Source organism: Pyrgilauda ruficollis, unplaced genomic scaffold, assembly GCF_017590135.1.
Source record: "Pyrgilauda ruficollis isolate IOZ18807 unplaced genomic scaffold, ASM1759013v1 scaffold14, whole genome shotgun sequence".
In the NCBI taxonomy this organism is placed as follows: domain Eukaryota; kingdom Metazoa; phylum Chordata; class Aves; order Passeriformes; family Passeridae; genus Pyrgilauda; species Pyrgilauda ruficollis.
The window spans coordinates 6,057,930-6,081,769 of record NW_024512543.1 but is presented as its reverse complement, the minus strand read 5'-3'; the positions used below and the strand labels follow the sequence as shown (position 1 = coordinate 6,081,769).

Below are 23,840 nucleotides of genomic sequence, written 5' to 3'. Positions count from 1 at the left end.
GTTTCCAGAGCAGTGAATGTAGCTCACTCTACGAGGCTGTGCTCTCTGTTACGAATCAGCATCACACTGTGATTCAAGCAGTGAGTACCCTGTTGATTCTGGCCACAAGTAGCTAGCAGGGATTTCCAACCCATCAGGGGAAGTCTTCCAGTAAATACCTGCAAAAGGGGATTTCTTTGCTCTTCTATGTAGAATGCTAATGCTGAGTGCTTGGAGGAGGGTGCTTAAAAACCTCACATTGCTTTTACACTGATTTGAGATTCAACCCAGACTTGTAGCTCAGGGCATCTTCTTGATTGCTGTAATGTCTGGTCTGTGCCAGTGCTGACTCAGGGGCTTGTCACCAGTTCTCTGATGGCTCCTAATCCCTTGAACCACGTACAGTCTCTGCACCTGCCACAGAACAGTGAACAAATGCTAGAAGCTTGTCTATTTTGACCTGTCTGCATGAGTTCTTCCAGTGAAAGGCGTTAACTCTCCTGGAAAGTCTTTTGTTTATCCTTGGATCATTGCTGCTCCAGCAACACTGTCTGCTTTGTATACTGTTTAGTGGTCTGATTTGTGTAGTCTACCTACTACCAGAAGAGTCCTGCTAGCCATTTTTTCTCTGACATTGCTTCCCAGGCTGGGGAAAGTTATACAGTCTTCCTGTTGTCCACCAGGTGAAATTATGTATAGAAATGAAATAGCTGTCTCAATGACTCTGCCTCTTGGAGACTGTAGATATGTGTTTAGAAAGCTGCCAAGTTTATGTTAAAAAACTGAGAGCCCAGAAAGTTTGAGTCATTCTGTAGCACATCTGGAAATCCTGTTTTGCCTTTGCTCACATTCACACCCCTTACATCATTAGAAAATGTTGTGCAGGGACAGATGCAGTGGACCACTATGAGAAAACTGAATCTGCACATTCCTGCACTTTCTGGCTTGCCATCAGATTTTGTGGTAGATTTTTGAGCAGTCTGTTATGCTTCACCTAACACCAGGAAAACCGTTCTCTATTTCTCTTGAATCTCCACGTCCTACCGTGATGCAGTTGCAAAGGGTGCATGTTTGTAGCAATTAAGCACTGCCTATAAACTAGAAATTCCAGAGAGTGCAGCCAAAGGAGGGGCCTAGCCAGCCCTTTGTTGTTTAATGCTCAATAGTTGTCTGACACTCTTGAATATGTCATATTTTATTTTGCTTGGATCTTTTGATGAATGTTATGTTAGCATCTTGCAATGTAATTTGAGGATGAGCAAAGCAGAATGCTTTATCTCTTCTGGGAAGATGCTCTGGAGCTGAGGATCTGCTGTCTGAAGCTGCTATGGGAGCCTGGTGATGCCGGACTCTGCTAAGCACAGGTTTTCAGCTGCATCTGGGTGTAGAAAGGAGAAGCAGACATTCAAGCAGCTTGAACTTAGTCCATTGTGCTCTTCATGAAAATCAGTTTGGCTTTGCTTTGGCTTGCTTTGTGACAGGGGAGGTACCACAGTTTTGCAACTAGCTCTGTCTTTGTTTCTTATCTAGCCTGAGGTAGAGAATCAGAGTAGGCCAGTCCAGATGGGAGAAACACATGAGCATGGCCAGGCTTCAGCTTGAGAAGACAATTATGCTGACTGGAGAGGGAGAGGAAGGCCCTTTTGGTGATTGTGTCTGTAAGATTGTCCACATTAACAATGTTAGTGCATAGTTTGTAATGCTTCCCACTTCCAGTCAATCTCATTCAGATCTCCTCTGACTTCAGCCTTTGCCAGCTATGCTGCCCTTGCTTTCAACACTGTGAGGTTTGGGAGAGTGCTGTCAGCATGAGGGGGAAAAAGATACATAAACTGCATGTCATCAATGTCATGGCTGGCATTGCTGCCTAGATACTTCATCATATTCCCTGAAGGTTTTGCACAGATATTAAACAGAAGTGGCTGAAGAATTGAGCCCTGTGGCATTCTTTGTGTCACAGGTCATAGAGAGAAGGAGCAGCTGCCTGTCAGGGGCCTCGTGGGACCTGCTGGAAAGGAATAGTATAGCCAGCTCAGTGCAGCTCTCTCAACACTTGCCAAGACACATAGTTGTCCAGGATGGTGTCCTGTGTTGCAGGCAACTGATAACTCAGGTGCTGCCTTGCGTGATTTCTTAGTCTCTGTTCAACTTTGTGAGAAGGCCTAAGACCTCACTGGTGCTTTATTTCCAGATTCATTCATGAGTGTCTCCAAAAGGAGAGTAAAAAGTATTTTCTGAAGCTGCATTGCACCCTTCTCTCATACCACTTCTCAGATCTCACCCAGTTTGAAACTGGATGGCAGTGCTGCTCCAAAACAAGTTCTGATTTAAAAGGTCTTTTTTGGTTGTCCTCGCTGTACCTCACAGTGTCAAATGCTCTAAAATGTAAGACTAGAGACTAAATGTATAGTAAACAAAAAGTCCATGGTCTTAAGGAAAGCAGGGCCCACATTTTTATTGTGGCTGAGGACCACTGCAAACTGTAGAAGAAAAAGTCTGTTGCTTTCTGTTACATGACTAGTCATTTCTTCCTGTGCTATCAGGTTTTTATTTGCCTAGTCATGTAGTGAGCATGGTTTTAGAGGGAAATGACTAGAATGAGGCCTGGCCTCAAGAACTGGAGACAATTTGGATTCGTACTCAGAGGTGTCTGTTGGAAATTTAAGAACTGCACTTGAGGAGGACTGGTTCTTAGTTATACAATTTTTCCCAGGGTAATGTGGACCTGTAATTATTGTTGAGCATGACTGGTTATAGGTGTTCAGCGAGTGCTCACCTTCTCTGGGTACTAACTTGAATTGTGTTAGGCACTGCAGGAGGGGCACTCTGGATTCTGCCTGTTTTGTAGCTGTTTTAAAAGGTGTAAGTGCACACAAAAATATGGGACTTTGCAGGATGGACTGCAAAGTGGTGGTGGAGAGCTGCTGTGCTGCTTTCAGGGCCCATCAGGATCCCTTGTCAGCACAGAAACATCTTGAACATCTGGAGTGAAGTCAGGCTTCTGGTCCTTGTTGCAAATTTATGGGCTTATAAGATAGGTAAGTTGTTGGGTTTCTTTTTTTTTTTTTTTTTTTTTTTTCCCCTTATTGAAAGCATGCCTAGACAGCAGAGTCATGGTGCTAGGTACTATAGAGAGAAGTGGTAAGTTGGAGTCTGCTCAGAAACCTTATGGTCTAGCTAGAGCTAGCAGGCAAAGACTGAGGAAAGGGAGGAATTGTTCTTCCCTGGCTTTGTTATTAGCTGACCTGATTCCATGATAGAAAACCTCAGTTTCTTAACACTTAAAAGAAAAGTGACCTCAAGGAAGTCATAGAGTCTGATCTTCCATGCTGGTGCTTGCTGTCATGGCAGTGACTACCTGCAAGGCTGCACAGAATTGCACCAGGCTCAGTGGCAGTCCCAGCACCCACAGGGCTGCTGGTGCTTTCAGAGTGCTCACCTCCCCACTCACACCGAGCTTCCAGTGCTCCCAGCCTGCTGTTTAGTTTCAGTCCCACTTTTTTTTGACCAATAAAGAGCCCCTAACCTCACTAAACATTTACGCCTCCTATGCAGCTTTGCAGGAGTGTGCAATGGTATAGATTGATCTTTTCCAAGTGCAGGAGCTTTTATCAGTCAGCCAGAACTGGGTTATTTTAGTGTTCTTGGTATGTAAGTGCAAAGCCTGTGTGTATGCCAGCAGTGTCACTGGCACGCCTGTCCCAAACATCTGCGGTTTCACCTGGGGCTCTGTACTGAAGGGCTGTGTGATTTTCACAGTGTGCTGACAACTGCATTCTGTATTTCCAGTTGTGCTGCCTTCAGTAAGATTTGCCTTTCTTGTCCAGCAGTTGTTCACGTCTGCTTCTTGCTTTTTCCCAGCATCCTTAAAATCTGCACATATGCTGATGATTCTGTGTCATTAATATCAATCTAGACAAGTCTGTGTGACCTTTAACTCCCCTGTCCAAAGGGAAGAATTGACCCTTGCGGTCAGTCACAGCACAGCACTGACTCATACATACTTTTCATAAAAATAATGAGGAAATTCCCCATAGTTTTTACAGATACTTTTTCAGGAGTTGAAGTGGAAGTCTTCCATAGCAACACAGTTTGGGAAAACTATGAAGCATGTAACAGATAATTAATCTTTTTTCTGACATATTATACATTTTATAATTTTTTTTCTCTTCTTGTATCTCACTTGCTCAAACTCAACGGATCTGTTTAAGTTTCATTGGAGCTCATGTGCTTTCCAGTCTTATTCCCACCCTTGTCTGTTCTCCAGCTCCATTGTAAACCTCCTGGGAGGGGACTGGGATTTGTCCCACCTCCCTGACTCTGCAATGAGGAACACAATAGCACCGTACTTCTCCTTTTTTGCCCCAATTTTAATACACTTTCTGTTTTTTCCTGCTAAGATAAAACATGCTGTGTTTAGATATGTAGCACAAAAGAAGAAAAAAAAATCTCTAAGTTTGAAGTTCCTTAAAAAAAACCTAACTGTAGTTTGGAATGAGTCAGAATACTTCCAATAAAGACTAATGGTAAAACATAACTAGGCACCCAAAAGTAATTTCAGGGGAGCTGTTTACCACTGACATATGAGTGTCATAAGGAAATACCATTTCTTTACTTTCCTATATTTGATTATTTGTCACTTTAAAAAAAATCTATTTATAATTAAGGCCAGGGTAATTCCTCATGGTCTCAGTATCTGAATATTTCCAGTGAATTCTTAGAAAACTGCACTTTTTGATCATGCTTGTGGTAGTGGAGACAAGGCAAGCATTCTTAAAATATGGAGATGACTGAATACTTCTAAATTGTAATTTTTCTTTAAGGCAAAAAATACATATTTAAAATCTTTAAAATAAATGTAATGAAACAGCTAGACTGCAAGATTTTGTCAAGAGTGAATTTGACCCATTAGCTTGGTTGCTTCTCTGCCATTAGGATCTCAAATGCCCTTTTCTTCCTCTTAGAAAAATCTGAAATTTGCTCTATTCGATACTGTGATTTAAAGCCAAATATTTTATACTTGAAGACTTATAGTTATTTTCAATCTTAGAGCAAGGTAGAAACTGAAGTAATCTCCAGTCAGATCCTATATCTGAGTTGCTGAGATGTATTGTTTTTGTTAATATTGATGCTTTGTGGTGTGCATATTCTACTGACTGAAGTGATTTTTGGCATAAGGAAGACTTGTGCAGTGGTGGCAGTTTTTTGTCACACAGCTATGCTTTTCTTCCCAGTAAACTCCTTAGAGTTAGAGAGCATCCCTGGTTTAATATAGAAGGAATCTGACATAGCTCTGAGGAAGCTCAAGTGTTTGTGGAAAGAGCTGTTAATCTTTGATCAACTGGGGTCTCCTTGTTACTGACTTTGATTACACAAGTGTACAACTTTAATTACAGCTTTTAATAAGATTTCATTTCTTCCTAGTCACATTCTTTGTATAGTAGAGCAGCTTATCTTTCCTTTCTCCCCTGCTCCCCTTCCCTTCCCCCCGCCTTTTTATGGAAAAGGGCGTTTGAGGTCATTGCAGGGGATTCAGTGTCCGGAGGGATCCTGCTGTATGCGCTCTGCCCATGCTGCACCCTCCACTTGCTTGCACAGCCCAGAGAGCTCTCTCCTTCAGCTGCCCTCCACATATCCCTGCACTGGCAGCTGCCCAGGAGCTGGTGGTCAGCAGGGGAGGACAGGTCTGAGAGGCACAATGTTCACAAAGATGTTCACTGCTGCACGAAACATCTGAAAAACCCTTAGGGAGTTTCTGTAGGCGAAGGAAGTTCTGACCTCCACATCATTGGATAACCTGAGACTTGAGTAAATTGAGTTCTGATCATCAGAATTGAGAAGGGGGAACTTGAGGTGCCTCCCTTGGTATTTGTTGTGTTTTTGCTATTCCCTAAGCCTCTGCTTTTGGTCTCTGTCAGCGATAGGATGTTGGTCCAAGATGAGAAGAGTTTGACTTCCATGTAAATCATAAGGTACAACTGAGGAGTCACTTAAAAGATGTGAGTTACAAAAAAGATACAAAAGATGGCAAAACAGAGCAATTTGCACTGATTTGACATTTAGAGGTGTGCAAAATTTTAAAATGCCAGTTGTGCCTATGGAAGATGATAGTGGGGAAAACAACAGAAAAGGGAACTCCTTTTATCTCTGTGCATGCATCCCTTTGGCTCACTTGCTGCATGTGCTATACTCTTTTTGCACACTAATGAATATCAGAGAGCAAGTTATGCCATCTATCACTCTGCTCCTGTTTTCTAATGAACTTACCCCTAACAGGTAGCTTTCCTAGCTATTCGTGTCACGAGTGAATTTCACCTTGACAATAGATCAAGAATGAGGTTCAGCAGTGGCCCACCTACTTTGCAATGCTCCAGCGTGACAGCTGCTTTGTGTCCTCAGGGTAGCTTTACTTTGATGCTTTTCCCTGTTTAGAAAAATTTGGAGGGAGGATTTTGGTAATCTCCAGCAGGCAGAGTTTTTAAACCTGTCTCAAGGGAAGATGAAGATTCTACAGAATTTTTGAACAAACAGTTATTTATGAAGTAAGTGACATTGTCTTTAGAACTGTTATTCCCACTGGGCTCCAGAGAAAAACAGCATTTGCCATGCTGGATCTGACTGGTTGCTGCTGTAGCCTGCTGCTCCTGGCACCTCAGGCTTCACTGTGGAAAACTCTGGAAGGCTTATGACAAAACATCTAGTCTGACCACTGCAGATATGGCTCTAGTTATTAAGGGGTGTGTTTTCATGCCTCAGAAGCACACAATAAGAGAACTATGGTCTTTGCTCTTATGGGCTCTTTGGCACCAGAAATGCTGGAGCGAAGTTCTTCTAAACTTGGCTGGCTTTCTGGTTGCCTAAAACATACTGCAGCAGTTGCTGTAACATGGGATTGAAATGACTGGTTTGCTGAATTGGCTGGACAAACTACAGGGGAAGAGAAACAATCAAATGAGTTCACTGTGGTGTACATGGGCCTGACCCAGGGTCATGGGGCAGTGTGATTGCATCATTTGCTCATTCAGTAGCCACGCTGCTACTGAAAAGATCTGTGTCTGGTTCCTGACAGCCTGATCTTTTGATGAATTTGCCATCACTTTCTGCATGATCTGCTTCATCAGTGTCTCGTGTCACCAACATTTGCATCTGTCCAGGCAAAGTTTTTCTGTTTGTCCATTTTCAAACCACCCTCACGTCCCCTTTTCCTACTCTTGTTGGAGGGCACAGCACAATCATTCTCACTGTGCCCTGTCTCTCTTGGCAGCCTCGGGGACCAGTTCTACAAAGAAGCAATTGAGCACTGTCGCAGCTACAACTCTCGGCTCTGTGCCGAGCGCAGCGTCCGCCTTCCCTTCCTGGATTCGCAGACTGGGGTAGCTCAGAACAACTGCTACATCTGGATGGAGAAGAGGCACAGGGGACCAGGTTGGTAGTGCTGTGTCTGTGGATGCACGTGCATGTATGGAGGGCTGGCCACTGAGCCCTCATGGGGTTTAATTAATAGGAGCTCAAACCTGCTACAGGCCACACAGAAGAGAAACTGCCTAAACCTCGGTGCCTGCAGGGGATTTCCTTTGGTAACTGCAGAGAGCTCATGCTAATTACTCTCTCTCTATGCAAAGAGGTGCCTGACATGGTAGTTTCTAAGGCTGCATCATTGTAGCTCTTTTCATGCTATCAATCCCAGTCTACAGTGGAAGATTCAATGCTCTGCTCTAAGACTGGAATTACCTCAAAGACGGAGGTGGGAGTTTCTCAGATGAATGCTGAAAATAGGGAACTATATTAGGAAGGATATAAAACTGCAGTAAAATATAGGAGAGTCCATTAATTGAATGAATGTTGTTCTAATGGTTAGAAATATACCTATAAATCCTGGTTCTGCTTTGGATAGGTTAACTGGGATATAAGTTCTGGAGCTGTGGTTCCCTAGGGTACAGAAAGAAGTTGGTACATTTCCTTAAGGAGCTTTGGCTAATGCCTGTTCCATAGCTCAGTGAAGCTCAAGGGAAAAGAGCACTGTTATTTTTGTAGACTTTGGTCAGTTGTTCCTTTGTTAGACTAAATCCATCAGAAATCCGTTTTTGAAAGGCAAAAGACAGTCACCAGTCACCAAAGACTGGAGATGTTGCTTAGACAGAAGTCCTTCTGAACACCAAGGGGAATTTGGCTATGTTGTAGCTCAGTATCTGACCAATAATTAGCTCAGGGAACTGATTTTTAACAGCACCAAAATGTATTTCTAGCTTTTCTTCCCCCCATCACCTCCGTGCAGTCCAGAGAATCCAGGCAGGAAGGGACCTGGGGTACATGGGCACTGGAAGTATGACATGCACACATGTGCATAAATATGTGCCAGTTCTCTAAACAATATTTACACTCTCCCACCTTCACCCTCCACCCCCTCAAATTCTAGATCTGAAATTATGTGAAGGTGAAGCCTGCTCTAATATCCTCCACTGTCTGGTTTACAGGAGATGAAGTGGGAGGAACACATAGGATATTCCTTTACGCTCCTGGGGCTAAGAAAACAATTGCTGCTTCTGAAAAGTGCCTAGCTGAGTCTTAGCTGAAACTTTCCTTCTCCCTTTCTAGGATATACTAAAGGAAGGATCCTTGTGCTCCTCCTATTACTAAAATATCTAAAGTAGATTTAGTGTTGTCTTGCAGTACTACCAGAAAACTGTTCATATAATAAAATGCAGCCACTTCTGGTGCAGGAGACAACAGGTCTTTTAAAAATATCCAAAGAATATTTTAGCTACAAAAACTGCTGGGGTAATTCAGGACTGTTGAATGCAGTTCACAAGATGGGAGTTTTCTAAACTTCTGGATAACCCGTCTTTGATAGGGTTGCTTCATAACCACAAGTTTTTTGTTTCAGCTGAAAATTCTCTAATCCTAAGCGATTATGCTTTGCATAAACTTCCCTTCCCTTCCCTTCCCTTCCCTTCCCTTCCCTTCCCTTCCCTTCCCTTCCCTTCCCTTCCCTTCCCCTTGTTATGAGTAAGGTGCTGCTATTTTTATCCTTCTGAACACAGTCAGAAGATATATATATATATATACACACACACACAGGTATACATCCATATACATCCATTGTGTTCATAAGCAGTGTTTTCTCAACAGCATCTTCCACAAAGACAGACATAGATAGTCTTGTGTGGGTCTCATTGGCATCTGTACATGTGCAAAAGGAATCATCATAACTGTTACAGAATCACAACAGGAAACAAGATGTCTTAATTCTTTGCCTTTCTCAGTCACAAGCTTTGTGGACTACTTTGAGCAAATTCATTCCCCAAATCTTTCCCTCCTCATTTCTAATAGTGAACTGTTTGGCAGCTGGCCCTGCAGAAGGGGATAGGCGGCATTTCTCCTGCAGGTCTGCACTGGAGACTAATGGTGGAACATTCTTCACAGAAAGTATCAAGTGAAAGGAGCCTCCTGCATCTGCGTTGGCCATCAAATCTGATGACTTTGTTGTTTTGAATTAGAATAATCAGTGTGAAATGAACCAGCCCTCCTCCTCCATATTTGCTTTGCTCTTTCTTGATTTTATTAGCCCATTTAGTGCTTCCCTGAGTGTCTTTGTGTCATCTATTTCTTGTAGTATTATGGTGAGTTAAGGCATCCCTCTACAATTTTAGCATGCCTAGTTTTGGTCTGTACACAATGTGCTCGTGCCCATACTAAAGGGCTCTGAAAATTCTCTGCCAACCTTCCCAGTATCTGTCTTGTGTGCTGTGCTCACTACCATTTACTATCCCTAACCTGAAAAACTAGATAAAGACAAATGGCAAAGCTCCAGGACAGCTTTTCACTTACACAGACTTGAAAAACAGAGAAGAGTCAGGAACTCAGCATATTAACCTGAGTTCTTGCTGTTCTCTTTGTTAAAGGAGTCAGAACTCTGCATTTCATGATAAACAGTTCAGGGTTAATTTCACACAATACTGCACATAACTCCCTCCCCTGGCCTTTCACACGAGCTCTGAGTTATGACTCTCCTACACTAATGAGATAAACAACATAACTCACTGCAGGTTCTGCCATTTCCTCTGTAAGCAAATGGTTGGAACCTTCTCTGGTTGCCCTATAAGGTACCAGAGAGAGAGACAACCCACAGAGGGCTGAAGATGGTAATATGCATTATTTCCATATTCACTGCAGGATTGCCTGTGAAGGAGCTACATTCAGAGCATTCAGAGCTGACCCTTTCCTTGTTGCCTCTCCTTTGTGTAAGATCTACACTTTATGTGAGCCAGCACATGGACAGATGAGGAACAGGGTAGAGAAGTGAAGGTAGCATTGGTGGGTTGAATGAAGTAAAAATCTAGTACGTATTTTAAGTTCATTGGATGGCAGTATATTAATGAACAGGTGTACTACAAGTAGCAACAGAGAGTTTACCTGAAGGGTTGCAGAGGTGGATGTTGGATCATCTGTTTTTAATGATCTACCTGCCACTCTCTAAGAAAGAGGCTCTCCCAATTCTCCTTTTAAGTTTCTAGTTGGGCTTTCAGCATGTGTAGTTGGCTTTTGCTGTCCTGGCTGAATCCAGAACTGCTCTTTTGTATAGGAGTGCTCACATTAGCAGATATTCCCACAGACTAGTAGATCTTTGCTCCTCTCTGTCTGGCACAAAAACTTTGGTAATTATACCTTCAAATGGCTCCTCTGTGGAGGCCTGTGCAATGGAGAGCTGATTCTCTGTCCTATTGCTTTGATCTGGCAATTGCCATTTCAGTGTTGTCTTCAAGTCCTTGCACAGAACCTGCTGAGAAAGGGTGGGGCTTCTTGCCTCCACCTTTTTAATTACTCACATCAGAGCCAGACACAATCCACCTCATCATTATAGCAATTGTTTGCAGTGGTTAATGTTTGCAAAGTGGCGTGAAGAAGGGTGCCCAAATACTGTATAAGTGCTAGTTATTCCCATTTTTATTTCCAAACCGGTCTTAGGCAACCTGTTCTGAAATGTGTCCTTCTTGGCATGTGCACAATGCCCAGCTTTCTGAGCATCAGTGAAAGAAGGGCATGAAAAGTCCAAGTCAAATAGCATTCTCTGCCCTGAAACAGCCAGAATCTCTGCAGATACTCATCACTTGGCCATACTCAGGCAGTATGCCATAGATGCTCCAAGGCCTTGGAAGTCGGTGGAAGATGCTGGGGTCTGAACTGACATTCCCAACAGTTGAAATATTTAAAACTAGGAAATTAGGTCTCACCTGCAGAATTTGATGAGCATGTTCCTTCAAGGTGAATTATGTTATTGTGTCTTCTTCCCCACCCCCAAGTAAGAGGATATTGTTTTTTTTTAAATTATCCTCATTTGGTCTGGTGAGTTGCTTTTGTTCCCCAGCTGATATTCTCTCCTGGCTGCTTCAGAAGAGAGGAGAGAACTCTTTGGCCATCCTCCTGCCCTTGAGCTGTTCTGCTTTACTGGCACCCCCTTGATGCTGTCCAGCTGTTCACTGTCAGTACAGTTTCAGATATAGCAACACCACTCCTCTCTCTTATGTAGTCTTACCTGCTTTTTGAGGACAATGAGTCTGGAATTGAAGTCATGCTTTGTAGCCCCTTCAAGACAACAGGAACAGCAGAAGGGCAGAGGAGCCAAACCAGAACTGGTGGACAGAGAGGGCAGAAAAAGCAGAAGAGAGAATTAAATTCCTCCAACTTTTCTTGCTGGGTATTTCTGTGTGTCATGACTATCTGGGGCAGTTGAGGACACTTTGAAGCACTTGTCAGTGTGCTTCTGTGCCCTAAGTAGCGATGCGTTCACAAAGCCCTGCTGTGTCCTGAATGCAGGAGAGAAAAGTACAGCTCAAACATTGGCTGAAGGGTGTCTGTCAGGAGAGCCAGGGCAGCTCAAAACCCAGTGATGCCAAATGTGATTTAAGGGAACAGGCAATGATATAAACATTATTGGTGTATTTCCTCCCTCATTCAGAATATTGGCATGAGGAAGTAAGAGTCAAAATGAAGAATTAGTATTCAAACAAAAGTCCAGAATGTAAACAAAAATACAGAGTCAGACCTCTTGGGTCTTGGTTTGCTCCCGTTTGGAAGACACAAATTTCCTGACCTGCTCTGTGCATCAGGGCCTCAAGATTTGCATGTCAGAACTTCATCTCTTCTCTCTCAAGGGGCTTTCTCTGCCTGTGGAGGAGGCATCGCCCTTGTGACCCAGGAGAGTCTGAAATTCTATTTACCCTGAAGAAATCACAAATTATTTATGTGCAGCTCTGGTTTCACTGAGCTGAGTGAAGTATCTAAGTGAGACCTAGATTCTCTGTAGGCTTGATCCCAAGAGGTGCTGAAGAGCCTCAGGAGCACTGGATGCCTTGAGTGTGTAGCTCTGCCTCATGATTTGCAGGATTGAACTCTCAAACAAGAAGATGCTGGAAGGGCAAGAACAAAGATGCTAGAGACAGTGCTTGTGGTTTACAAACTGAAATGTGATTAATTTTTTGCCTTTAATCTTCAGGCCTGGCCCCAGGTCAGCTGTACACATACCCAGCACGTTGCTGGCGCAAAAAGAGGCGTTTGCATCCCCCTGAGGATTCCAGGCTGAAGCTGCTGGAAATCAAACCTGGTAAGTATTTGTTTGCCTGCCTCTCCCAAGCTGCAGAGCAGCTGGCATACATGCAAACCTGGCATTTAGACCTTGGACTTTATCTTTGCTGCTCTCCAACCATCTCTCATTGCATCTGTTGCATCTTACTTGATTTGCTGTAACCATAACCACCAAACCCTCTGCATACAACTCATCCCTTACAAAAATGTGAACAACTTGTACTGAGTGCAAGGGGAGCTGAATTTACCTTCTGTAGGGCTGAATCCTGGCTTCTATTAGAAAATTAACACGGATGTAAAGAATCAATGTATTACTAACTTTTCCTCAGTGAATTACTAATACAAACTCTCACTGGTATCTGCTGCCTAATCTTTGTGGAAGGGACCACTGTGTGTGTGAAACAGTAAGTATAATATAAGATTTTTCTTGATGGGGCTGGTGATGAGGGCTATGACCAGATTATGAACAACAAATAATAAAAAATAGGGACCATATGCCTCATTTGTGTATTTCTGTCTGACTGTATGTGTACCTTTGTCTATTATTCTTCCATTCTTCTTGTCCTTGCTACTCTTCCACAATTAAACTATGTGAAGTGATGAGTCTGGATGCTGAATGAGTGACTGTAAAGCAGATGTGGAGGAGCTGCAGCTGTGTCAGGTAGAGCCTAGTGTTGTGCATTCTTCCTTGCAGTTAGCAATAAAGGCTTGCTGTCTCTGGGGTCAGCTATTATGAGAAAGAGGAAACACATATACTCACAGCTGTATGTGGTTTTTAAGAGGTGAGACACTGTCAGTATGAAAAGTACAGGAGGAAACCCCCAAATGTAAATTAGAATATTAAAAAAACCTGTTTGACAGAAGAAGGTGCCTGGGAACTGAGCTATGCTCAGCATTACTGATGACTTTGCTTCTATGCAGTAGTTGGTGGAGAGAGAGGAAAGGGCAACAGAGACAAGTTCAAAACCCATTAAAATCAGAGGCAAAATTCCTGTTGATTCTGGTAGAACAGTTTTTCAAAACTCTCTACCTTCAGTATAGGAGACGTCAGTGGACAGCTGGAAAAGAGGAAGACATTCCTATTACCACTTAGTTGGGGTTCAAACCAAGGGCAAAATTTCAGCCAGAAAACAGAACTAGACCTCACAGCAGAGCTGCTTAGAAAGAGCTGATGAAATCAGGCACATACATTGATGAAAATGAGACTGGATTCTAGGAAGAGGCTGATGTTGGCTCATAAAAGTGCCTGCCTTAGACTTTGTGATGATGCCAATACTGCTGTGCCTTGGTAATTTTGTAAGGTAAAGCAGTAGGGTAGAGTTTGACTCTTTTTTGTTTGCATTACTCTTCTTTGCTGTACTCACTGAATGCCAAATTAGTGCATCCCACATGCCACAGGGCATGAAAGGCAATTACCACAAAGTTATCAGATAAAGAGACCTCAGCATGTCTGTCTCTGCGTTGTTCTCCCTGCTATAAACATCTCTGCATCTCAGGAGTGCTACTTTTGTTGCATTGCCGGTGGCAACCAAATAAGGCGAGTTATATTGCTCTGCCATTTAAATCTATTTTCCAACCAATTTCTATCTAGTGATTAACTTTTCTTATCAGTTATACCACAAAACAGTTTCACTCCATCTGTGCATATCCACAATAGACTCACTAGCCAAAAGTGGGATTTTCCCCTTCTCTGATCTGAATGTGCAAAACCTATGGAACACCTTGGACCTCCATTTAAAGGTAGCTTTTTAGAATTCAGGAGAAAGAGAGTATAATTTATTTGCAACATGGACAGCAGAAATACTGTAGGTTTTGGAGGGGAATACTGTTGTAAAACCTAGTGCTGAACCTAGGAAGCTACCTACTGCTGACTTCTTTGTCCTCAGTTAAACATCAGATGGTTCTGTGGGGAAAAGATGTGGAAATTTAAGATCTATTAAAAAGCAGAGAGATGACAGCTGTAGGACATATAAAATAAATCTGAAAGAAATCTAATCTATATGTTCCATAGTTTCACTCCACCTAGGGCTTGGGCATTCTGTTCATTCCTTAGAGCTGTTCTCAGCAGCTAGAGAGTGCTTATGCCTGGTTAATATGCAAATAGTTGATTTTTATAGAGGAGGCTGTGAAATTGTTAATATATTTTTATAGATTTTTATAATTGTTATATGGCATGTGCAAGCAATACACTTCTACAACATCAAATTAGAGCTAAACCTTAGTTGTATTATGTTAACTGCATAGAAATACTTCTTGTAAGACAACCACTGTAACAAACACAGAAGAGGATCTTTTATCCAAAGCTGCCATTCCAGCAGTCAATGGGGTTGGCACCAGGGGTGTGAATACTTGCTTGGACTACACCTGGGCTTTCAGAGTGGCTTATTGTAGTAACAAGTTGTATTCAGAAGTTCCTGTATTCAGAAGACACCTACATAACTCAGGAGATACACAGACCTAGGATTTTTGTTTTGGTAAGTCATAGCTAGTCATTAGCTGATGAGTAAGTAGAATCAAACTATTGTCTTGCCAGCAGTTCAAGGGTACAATAGATCATTTAGTAATAGTATAGTATACTATTTTAGTTTATAAAACTAAAATAGTTTTATAGTTTTAGGTTTACAGTTATAACCTACTTTTGTAGTTTATGTAGTGCATGACACCATTCAGTGAGCAAGAGTTTCACATTTAGTAATACCAAAATCTAATGAAGAAAATAATCGTGCTCCAATGGTCTGCTGTTTTTTGTAAAATGGAAGGTGCACTGTAATGTTTTTCCTGGGGTGAGTTGATGCCTGCTTCTTAAGAGAAGATGGTAGTTTTGTTGTCCTGAATGTTGGTTTTATTTGGTTTAAAATAAAGGTGTTTGGTTTTAAGAATAGTTACAGTCAAAGTTGTGCAGGTGTGAACACTGGAATAGGAATTGCTGATGCAGCCTTTAAATAACTATTTTCTTCTGCCACTGTATTCAGAGTTACATGGATGCATTGCCCCCCTAAAGTGGTTTGTTCAAAGGTCTAGCAGTGTTCATGTTTGTGCTATTTCTATGCATCTTCCCTCCCACCCAGTGGCCTATCCAGTAGATATTCAGGAGAAATAAAGTATTGCCAACACTTAGTTATGACAGTGCCTTTACTGACAATACAGTCAATATTACGACCAGATCTTCAGGATTTTTACTAAGTGTTCCTGACATTTACTTTCATATTCTTATCATCAAAACCAAGCATTATGGCTCAAGTGTAGCCTAGAGTTCACTGTTGTAATGGGTATGAGCTGTTACTTGAGTCATTATAGTGTAGCAGTCAAGACTCCTATGAAAATTGGTACAGATTTGAAACAAATCCTGGGCCATGGGTGATATATTATCATGTTGCCAATACTGTGATTTCATATGTTCATAAAATAGAAGATTGAAAGGGTCCTCAAGGATCATCTGGTCCAACCTTTCTTGGCAAGAGCATGGTCTAGACAAGATGTCCCAGCACCCTGTCCAGCCAAATCTTAAAACTGTCCACTGTTGGGGAATCTACCACTTCCCTGGGCAGATTATTCCAATGGCTGATTGTTCTCACTGTGAAAAATTTTCCCCTTGTGTCCAACTGGAACTTCCATAGGAGTAACCTGTACCCACTAGCCCTCATACTGTTCATATAACTCTGCAAAAAGGGTGTCTCCATCTTTGTAGCCACTCTTTAAATACTGGAACACAGTTATAAAGTCTCCCTTAAGCCTTCTCTTCTCAAGTCTGAACAAACCCAGTTCTCTCAGACAGCCATATGGCAGGCTTCCCAGGCCTTGGATCATCTTTGTAGCCCTTCCCTTCACACCCTCCAGACTGTCCACACCTCTTTTGTACAGCAGGGACAAAAACTGATCACAGTATTCCAGGTGTAGCCTGACAAGCACTGATTAGGATAATTACTTATCTCTGCAGGTGATGTCCTTGCTGATGCAACTCAGCATCCTGTTGGCTTTATTTTTTTATTGCCCCAGCAGCACACTGTTCATTCATATTGAGCTCATGGTCCACCAAGATGCCGAGATCCCTGAGCTGCTCCCCAGCCAGGCAGATCACAGCCTGTCCTAAACTCCTGGATTATGTTTTCCCAGATATATTCCCTAAGTGCAGAATTTTAAGCTTACTAGGTGTTGATACTCATATAATATTTGTGAAACTAGACTTCTGTTCAACCAAGTACAGGAAACCTGGTTCTCTGCAGAATCGAGCTGTGGTATTTGCATGGCACTTCAGCATAGAGCAGTGGGAGGGCTGTAAGCAGCTCATGCTTCCATGTTCCCTCAGCTGCCTGTTCTGCCCAGTAAAAGAGGAAGAACAGGGCTGAGCTCCTGTGCTTGAGAAGTCTGGGAATGGGTGAGGGAGAGGGTTGAGTTAGGTAGCCTGACTTCCAGTGAAGTGTAAGAAAAAGGAGAATTTTTAGCTCTACCACTACTGTGAACTGCAAGTAGTGTGAATGTGAGCAGTATGGTTCTGGCCCTTGGCAAAATCAGAGCAGTTGGAAAGAGGAGGGTTAGAAATGAGAGGGAGATCCTGGATTAGACCCAAGGCCCCTTGAAATCATAATTGATCCTTGTGGTTTCATGATGCTGGGTAGTATCATGATTCTGTGTTGGGTCAGCTATCAAAATTGTGGTAGTGCTATTGCCTACGGTAAACCCTGCTGACAGGCAGGTATTACCCAAGCTTTGCACCTATGCAGATGAGAACAGATGCAGTGAGTGTGGCCAAAAACTCTAGTGGAGTTTAAATTGGTAGTGTCCTACTTCAGTCTTATAAATGGCTAAATATAGGTGCACACATACATACCTGCAGAGCTTTTATTTCACATGGTGTGTAAGTCTAAGGAATATGACTGTAATGCTTTTGTGTCAATTTACTGATGTCCTTTGGTTTTGGACTGAAAGCCCACAGTGAGCTTTCAGAGTGGGCAGCCTTCCCACTCAGAAGGTGTGAAGTAGAGTTTGTTTATGCTACTAATGTGCTGAGAATGAGCTGGGGTCCTGTGCTAGTGTCAGTCCTCTTTCTCATATCTGGTGTTCAGCTGAGCTACAGAAATGTGGTTTTTTTTACCGGTTGTTGGATAGTAAAAGCAAACAAAAGTATTTTCATTTGCTATTATGAGCCATAGTAGTTGTCTGAAGCAAGTACTGAAAACAGATTTTTAGTTCCAGTTGCCTGATCTGTTTTTAGTCTGACATATGGGGTATACCTCGGTGAGTGTGCTTGTGGATGAATGAACTAAATCCTTACAGATAAGCTATTATCTTTTTAAAGCATCTCTATTTACTTTGTGGAGACTGTGACTGATTGTACAAGGTACTGTGTGTTTCCTGGGAAGTGAGGAATGCTCCCAACTCTTGGGGGAGATGCTCAGCATGTCTGTGGAGGTCTTTAAGATGGGGCACTTCACCAAGATAAAGTTAAGATGACATTAAAAAGCAAAGAACATAATTTGCAGTAGTATCACTTGTACGATAGCATCTCGAGGCTCAAGCAGCATGTTAGATCATCATCCCAGGGGTTGTTGTGAAGTCCTCGTAGCCATTTACTTACAGTCCAGATACACAGAATACAGCGAATTCCAAAACCTTGATTATACTTTGATTCCAAAATAGAGAAATGAGCGACACAGGACATAAACTACTTCTATGATGTTTTAGCCAGAGGTTTGTGGTACAGCTGGAAATCAAACCCAAGAACACAGAAAGAACACAATGCTGCTGAGTTCCATATTATTTTTTCTGCTTCTGGTTGCTATGCCCAGTTTCACTCCAAGATATTGGAGCCTAAAAAAATAATTCAACAAATTAATTTAATGAAAATTTTCTTTTACAGTTTTCCTCCCATAGGCCAATTAATATTGACTAGTTTCACTTTTGATTTCAGCAATTTCTACACATTTCTATTGTTCTGTACTACAAGACAGCAGTGTTGTTTCGCTATGAACACTATAAAGAGAGGCACATCTCTTCTTAACAAAAACATTTTCTACTATTTGACAGTTTTCCTATTATTTCTGTAATTAAAGGTCATGTTATGTTATAGACATGGCTCCTTTTTAAGGTCCATTAAGACCATCTTAGGATCATAACTGGAGGAATAATTCTGGTGCCAAATAAGAGTATGTCTATAATATGCAGATGAATTGGATACAGTATTCCTGAAGGAGGCATTATCAGCTGTTCAGACTTCTGACAGATCTCTGCAGATGTGAGTTTATCAAAGATAAACTGTGTAGAGTTTATTTTAGGTTTTTTTAATTGTTCATGGCTTTTATTAACATTTGCCATAATGAACCCTACATTTAGGGTGGAGCTGGCTTGAGAGGAGCAGGTTTGTTTCTCTGATGATTTGGTCCGGATTTCTCATGTAAGATGGATTTTAATAGCCTGTTAGCAAACTTCTGTGAGTTTTGCTCCTGGCTCTCCAAAATTCTGAAATTAAAATGTCATTTAAAGTCTGCGTTTAATTCAAGTCCTTCTGCACCCCGAAGTACTTTGTGTTAGAAAGCACACAGAACCCCCAGCTCTCCCCGTCCCTTGTGCTGCGTTCTTTGAACTATCCCTGATTTTAGGGCGTTGGATCCCCGCGCCCGGCAGCGCCGGCGCGGCTGTGGCGGGGCCGGGAGCGGCTGCAGCGGCGCGGCGGGGCCGGCAGAGGGCGCGGCGGGCAGCGGGAGCTCCGCGCCCGGGCCGCTCCCAGCGGGAATTCCCCCGCGGCTGGAGCGGCCCGCGCTCCGAGCGGCGTGTGCTGGGAGCAGCGCCCGGGCCGCCTTAGCCGAGAGCACATCTCATTCTCAGCCGTACTCACCCGTCCTTATTCTTGTCACCTCATGTAGAGGAAAACAAAACAAAAAAAACTTTAACTTTTTTTGGGACGGGGAGGGTGGATCGTTTTCAGTTCCCATTCGATTTGTTCGAAAGCACATCTGCACCCTGCCCATGCTGAGTCCTGAGCTTGGTCTGTCATGTACCTATGTGTGTCACACTTCTGTAGCACTTTGGAACAAAATGAAGCTTTCCATTGTGAATCCAGTCTGGGAATGGGGATGCCAGAGGTGTTTGATTTTTGTCTTTGCTGGGTTTTTTGTACAAGTATAAACATTGAATTCTGCTGGGCCTTTTGTTTTGGGTTTCTGGCCTAAATTTTAGTATGTGTTTACTCATCAGCTAAACCTGCAGCTTACAGGTGGGTCCTTCAATGCTCCTGAATCGAAATAGTAGGCTCCAATTCTCCACTAATCTTGTGCTCACAGCAGGACATGGCACCACAGGCAAGAACTGCTGCTTTAAAGCACACATCCAGCTATGACTTGTGTGACAGAAAAAGTGACTTTCTGTCACCAAGAGAAAACTCATCAATGTTTTGTGTCAGCTTGTGTATCAGCTTCTTTCTATTATACACACATTTAACCTCTTTATTCCATCTCATCTACCACCTTTCAATTCTACCTAAAACAGGAGCCTTTCCTGGTCCAGATCTCTGGCCAGATAAAGTTTTCTTTTCTTACATGGCACTAAGAATAACAGAGAACCTGTCTAGTTTTGCATGTATTCACTGTCACAGAATCATGATATAGAAGTGCTGCAGTGAAATATGCATTTGTCCTGTTGCCAATCTGTAGCAGAGGTGCCCATCTCTGCACTTCAAGTCATACCACACCATCACATCCTTGCATCTCCTATGCCCCACACAGGACCAGGGCCAATGGAATTTGTCTTTTTCTCTCAGCTTCTCAGTGTGTGAAATGGAGGTACTAAAACATCAGTCTCCTTTGACTCAGAAAAGTACCTAAAGATATTTAATAAATACTTTTAGAGAAAAAGGAAGGGGTATGGGAGGCCTCTAAATAAAAATAAATTAATGAATAAATCATGCCATTTACCAAGCCCTCAAAGTGCCAGTGTTAAATGTTTTGGCCATCAGCAGAAATCCTTGCAAAACTGGTATGGAAGTGTACCAGCTCTGGTGCACAGCCTGAGCTTATATGTACCAGGATGATGATGAAAAAATAAGGAATTTGTTACACACCCATATATACAAATAAAGAGACTCGCCACAGGTGAATTGTTGAGCCAGTTTTTGCAAGGCTGGCTGTGCAGTATAATTGCTGGAAAGATATCTCGAGTTTTGCACAGTGTAATTCTTCTTGCTTTGTTTTTCTGGCCACTGGGGAGCCAGCCTTCTGTATGTCATGGCTGCCAGGGCTGTGGTAATCTTTCCTTCAAATCATGCACTGCTCTTGCTTGGTGTTGTTACATGTCATAAGCTGCAAATTCTTAGACTAATTCAGCTCAGTGACTGTAAGTAAATATGTATTTTCCCCCAAATGGAATTTCGTGATTTTGCAGTTATGGAGGTAAAACACTCATTTCTAGAAAAGCAGATAATATTCTATAAATAGTCCAGCCAAGAAAACAAAAACATTGTTTCTGCTGTTTAACTCCACAGTCATGCTGGTAGAATTTACAGGATTAACTTTGTGTAAATAGTTTCTCTTTCATTTGTAAGATCTGGAACAGGTCACTACACGTATTTTGTATTCAAAGTTTTACCAGGAGAACTCTGTTATTTAGCTGAGATGGCTTGTATGAATCACCCAGGATTACTCCTGGTTCTTGTGTGGCTGAGCCAGTTTGCATAATTAGGAGAGAGATGCATGAAAAAGCTATTGGGCTTTCGAACCCCTCTGGGTTTTGATCAAAAGCCCACTGAAGCCAAACCCTTTGGCTCTAGTCATCAGGCTAAGTAGTAGCAACTGAACAAGATAAGGCAATTTTGGAAGCTGTTAAATCTAGTTTTCTGAGTTCTCGGGATCTTATCACTGGGAATGGAACATAGGCTGCATGTGTAGCGCACCACAGACACAAGGCTGTTGTAATTTCAGAAGCAGTGCAGCCACTTATAGTTATTTTTTTTCCCACTGCTGTGTCATCTTAGCTGTATTTAGTATATTTGTGAAAATAGAGTTATGATGACTTTGGAGGCAGGCTGTTCTGAAAAAATGTTCTGGTCATTACAGTGGGCCATTAAATGGAAGAAATGAATTGTGCTGTTGATCTCCTTGGAGCCTCTACTCCAGTAGAGGAGTGTGACTGCAGGTCATCTCTTGGGGCTTGATCTGCAAGACATGATAGGGAGGTCTCAGGCAGCTGAGATGGCATTGGCTTGAAATACCTGGACTGCTTGAGAGAGAGCTTCCTTGTGGTGCCACCACCCTCTCTGAGCTATCCAGCCCATTATTTTGCTATTTTACTGTTCTTGGCTACTGTGTTTGACCTACATCTGGCTGCTAGGATGTGTCTTTGGGGAAAGGTTATTCAGGATGTGCCTCTCAAGCTGCCAAGGTCTGACTGAGAGTGCTGTGTCTCCAGGAGACACATTATTCCTCCTGGAGAGGTAGAACACTGTGGGATTTATCCCCCTGCTATGAAATTAACCTCGATGTATGTAAGCAACTATCAGGATTATTTATTTATGAAATAAACAGATTTAACCTTAAAATGAAGGGGGAGTGAAGGTAAGCTCAAAGCTTACCAGAAGAAAGGGTTATGGGAAGCACTGGGGAAGCACCAGGGGATGGTCCCTGGGGAAATGCTGGAACCTGTCAGATCCGTTTCCCTCAAGGCACAAATCACCTGCTCTCCAGCATGGGGAGGGGCAAACAGGAAGCTGTGTACCCTGTAGGAATCTTGGAGCTAAAACTGAACCTGAACAGCTTTCCTGGCAAACCTACTGTCCCTTTTCTAAGTATAGCCGGTAAAAATGGCTGAGAAAAGATAAGCCACATCATCAAAAGGGTTTTTGCAGTGCACAGGTACTGTTCACATGCAAGTACTGGACACAAGATCCTAGGAAATGGGTATTTTTAATCTAATTCATTGCATCTATTTTACATGTTCATATGAGTAATTCTGGGAATTCTCTGGTAATCACATGAAAAAGGGCTTATAGGATCAAGTCCCCAGGGCTTAGTCTCATAAGATGCCAAGCTGTCCAACCCCAGCAAAGGAAAGCACCTGAGCCTGGGCTTTAGGAGCATGAGTGATCTTTTAGTAATTAATGGGACTTGTCACGTGCTTAAAGTTAAGTCTACGTGTAAAGTACTGGGTTGGACCAGACTTGCAGGTCTGGTACTCAACATCCTGCACAGAGCCCAGTGAAGTCACTGGCCTACTAGGTCAACAGTATGGTAGTACCTATGTGCTGCTTTATAGAAGAAAATGTTAGCAAAACCCAGCAAAGATATTATGGAATATAATTACATAAAATATGGTTTTAAACTCCCTATTTATTAAATTTTATTGTTCTCATGACACACAGCAAATTAAATTGATTTGTAGCATGAAATATTCTAATATTTATAGCAGATGTTATTTTCCTGGTGCATAATATAACGGAATGAGCAATAAATGTTAATATAATGTTCAGTTTCAACTCTTACAAGCCAAGCTTTATAGAATTGCTGAGAGTAGAATGGAGAGAGTATGATGACTTCCCCTCCCACATCCCTGTACCTCCTACCAACTTTCCCTGGTGGAAATTTCCATTCTGCATTCCCATTCTCTGTAGTAAACATTTTACAGCCTCATACCCAAGAGATATTAAGTATGTTTTTACTAGATTATGATTAATTTCAGCATTCCCTGCATTTTGCATTTGATTGACTAATAGTTTATTACAGGTGTTTTATTCTTCAGGATTCTGACACCATTGGTGTTTGCCATAGCATCCCTTCCCAGTAAGAACTCCATTGGGGAAAGAGGTTTGATGCAATACACTGGAATAGGTAGATATGGCTTTTATGTGCAATGTCTTCTAGACAAGTGATCTCATTTACGATGCACTTGGACCATGGTTCCCCTTAAACAAACCAGGCCTGGGACCTTAGCTGTTGTAGGTATTAGTTCTGATGAAGACAACAGCAAGCAGTGGTTTCCATCAGCTAAAGCTATGGTTCTTGGTGTAGGAGAAAGGATGAAAACTTTACCTCTCTTGATGGAAATTATGTCCTTCTGAATGCATGTGATTGCCCTTGGCAAGTATGGGGTTTATGTCTTAGGAAAATACATGGTCATGATTAATATCCTATGCATGTCCTAAAGAGCTGTAGTGAAAATCCTTTTGTTGCTGGCCTAAAATAAACAGCATAGCATGATGGGAACAAAGGACAAATCTTCAAAGCTGGCTCAAATAGAGCACTAAAACTACATAAAAAAAACTTGAAGCAAGTGACTCATTTCTTTGTGTTTTTGAG

The 23,840-nt window shown here is 42.3% G+C and overlaps 1 protein-coding gene across 5 annotated transcripts in view; it reads left to right on the top strand.

Moving 5' to 3' along the window:
• The window catches only part of DPF3 (double PHD fingers 3), a 154,286-nt gene that overhangs the window by 59,398 nt on the left and 71,048 nt on the right, over positions 1-23,840 (top strand). For all 5 annotated transcript variants that reach the window (XM_041459917.1, XM_041459920.1, XM_041459916.1 and 2 more), the window contains exons 2-3: positions 7,244-7,404; positions 12,473-12,580. In XM_041459917.1, coding sequence (XP_041315851.1) covers positions 7,380-7,404; positions 12,473-12,580 — 133 coding nt within the window. In that variant the 5' untranslated portion in view covers positions 7,244-7,379. The remainder of the gene's footprint in view (positions 1-7,243; positions 7,405-12,472; positions 12,581-23,840) is intronic.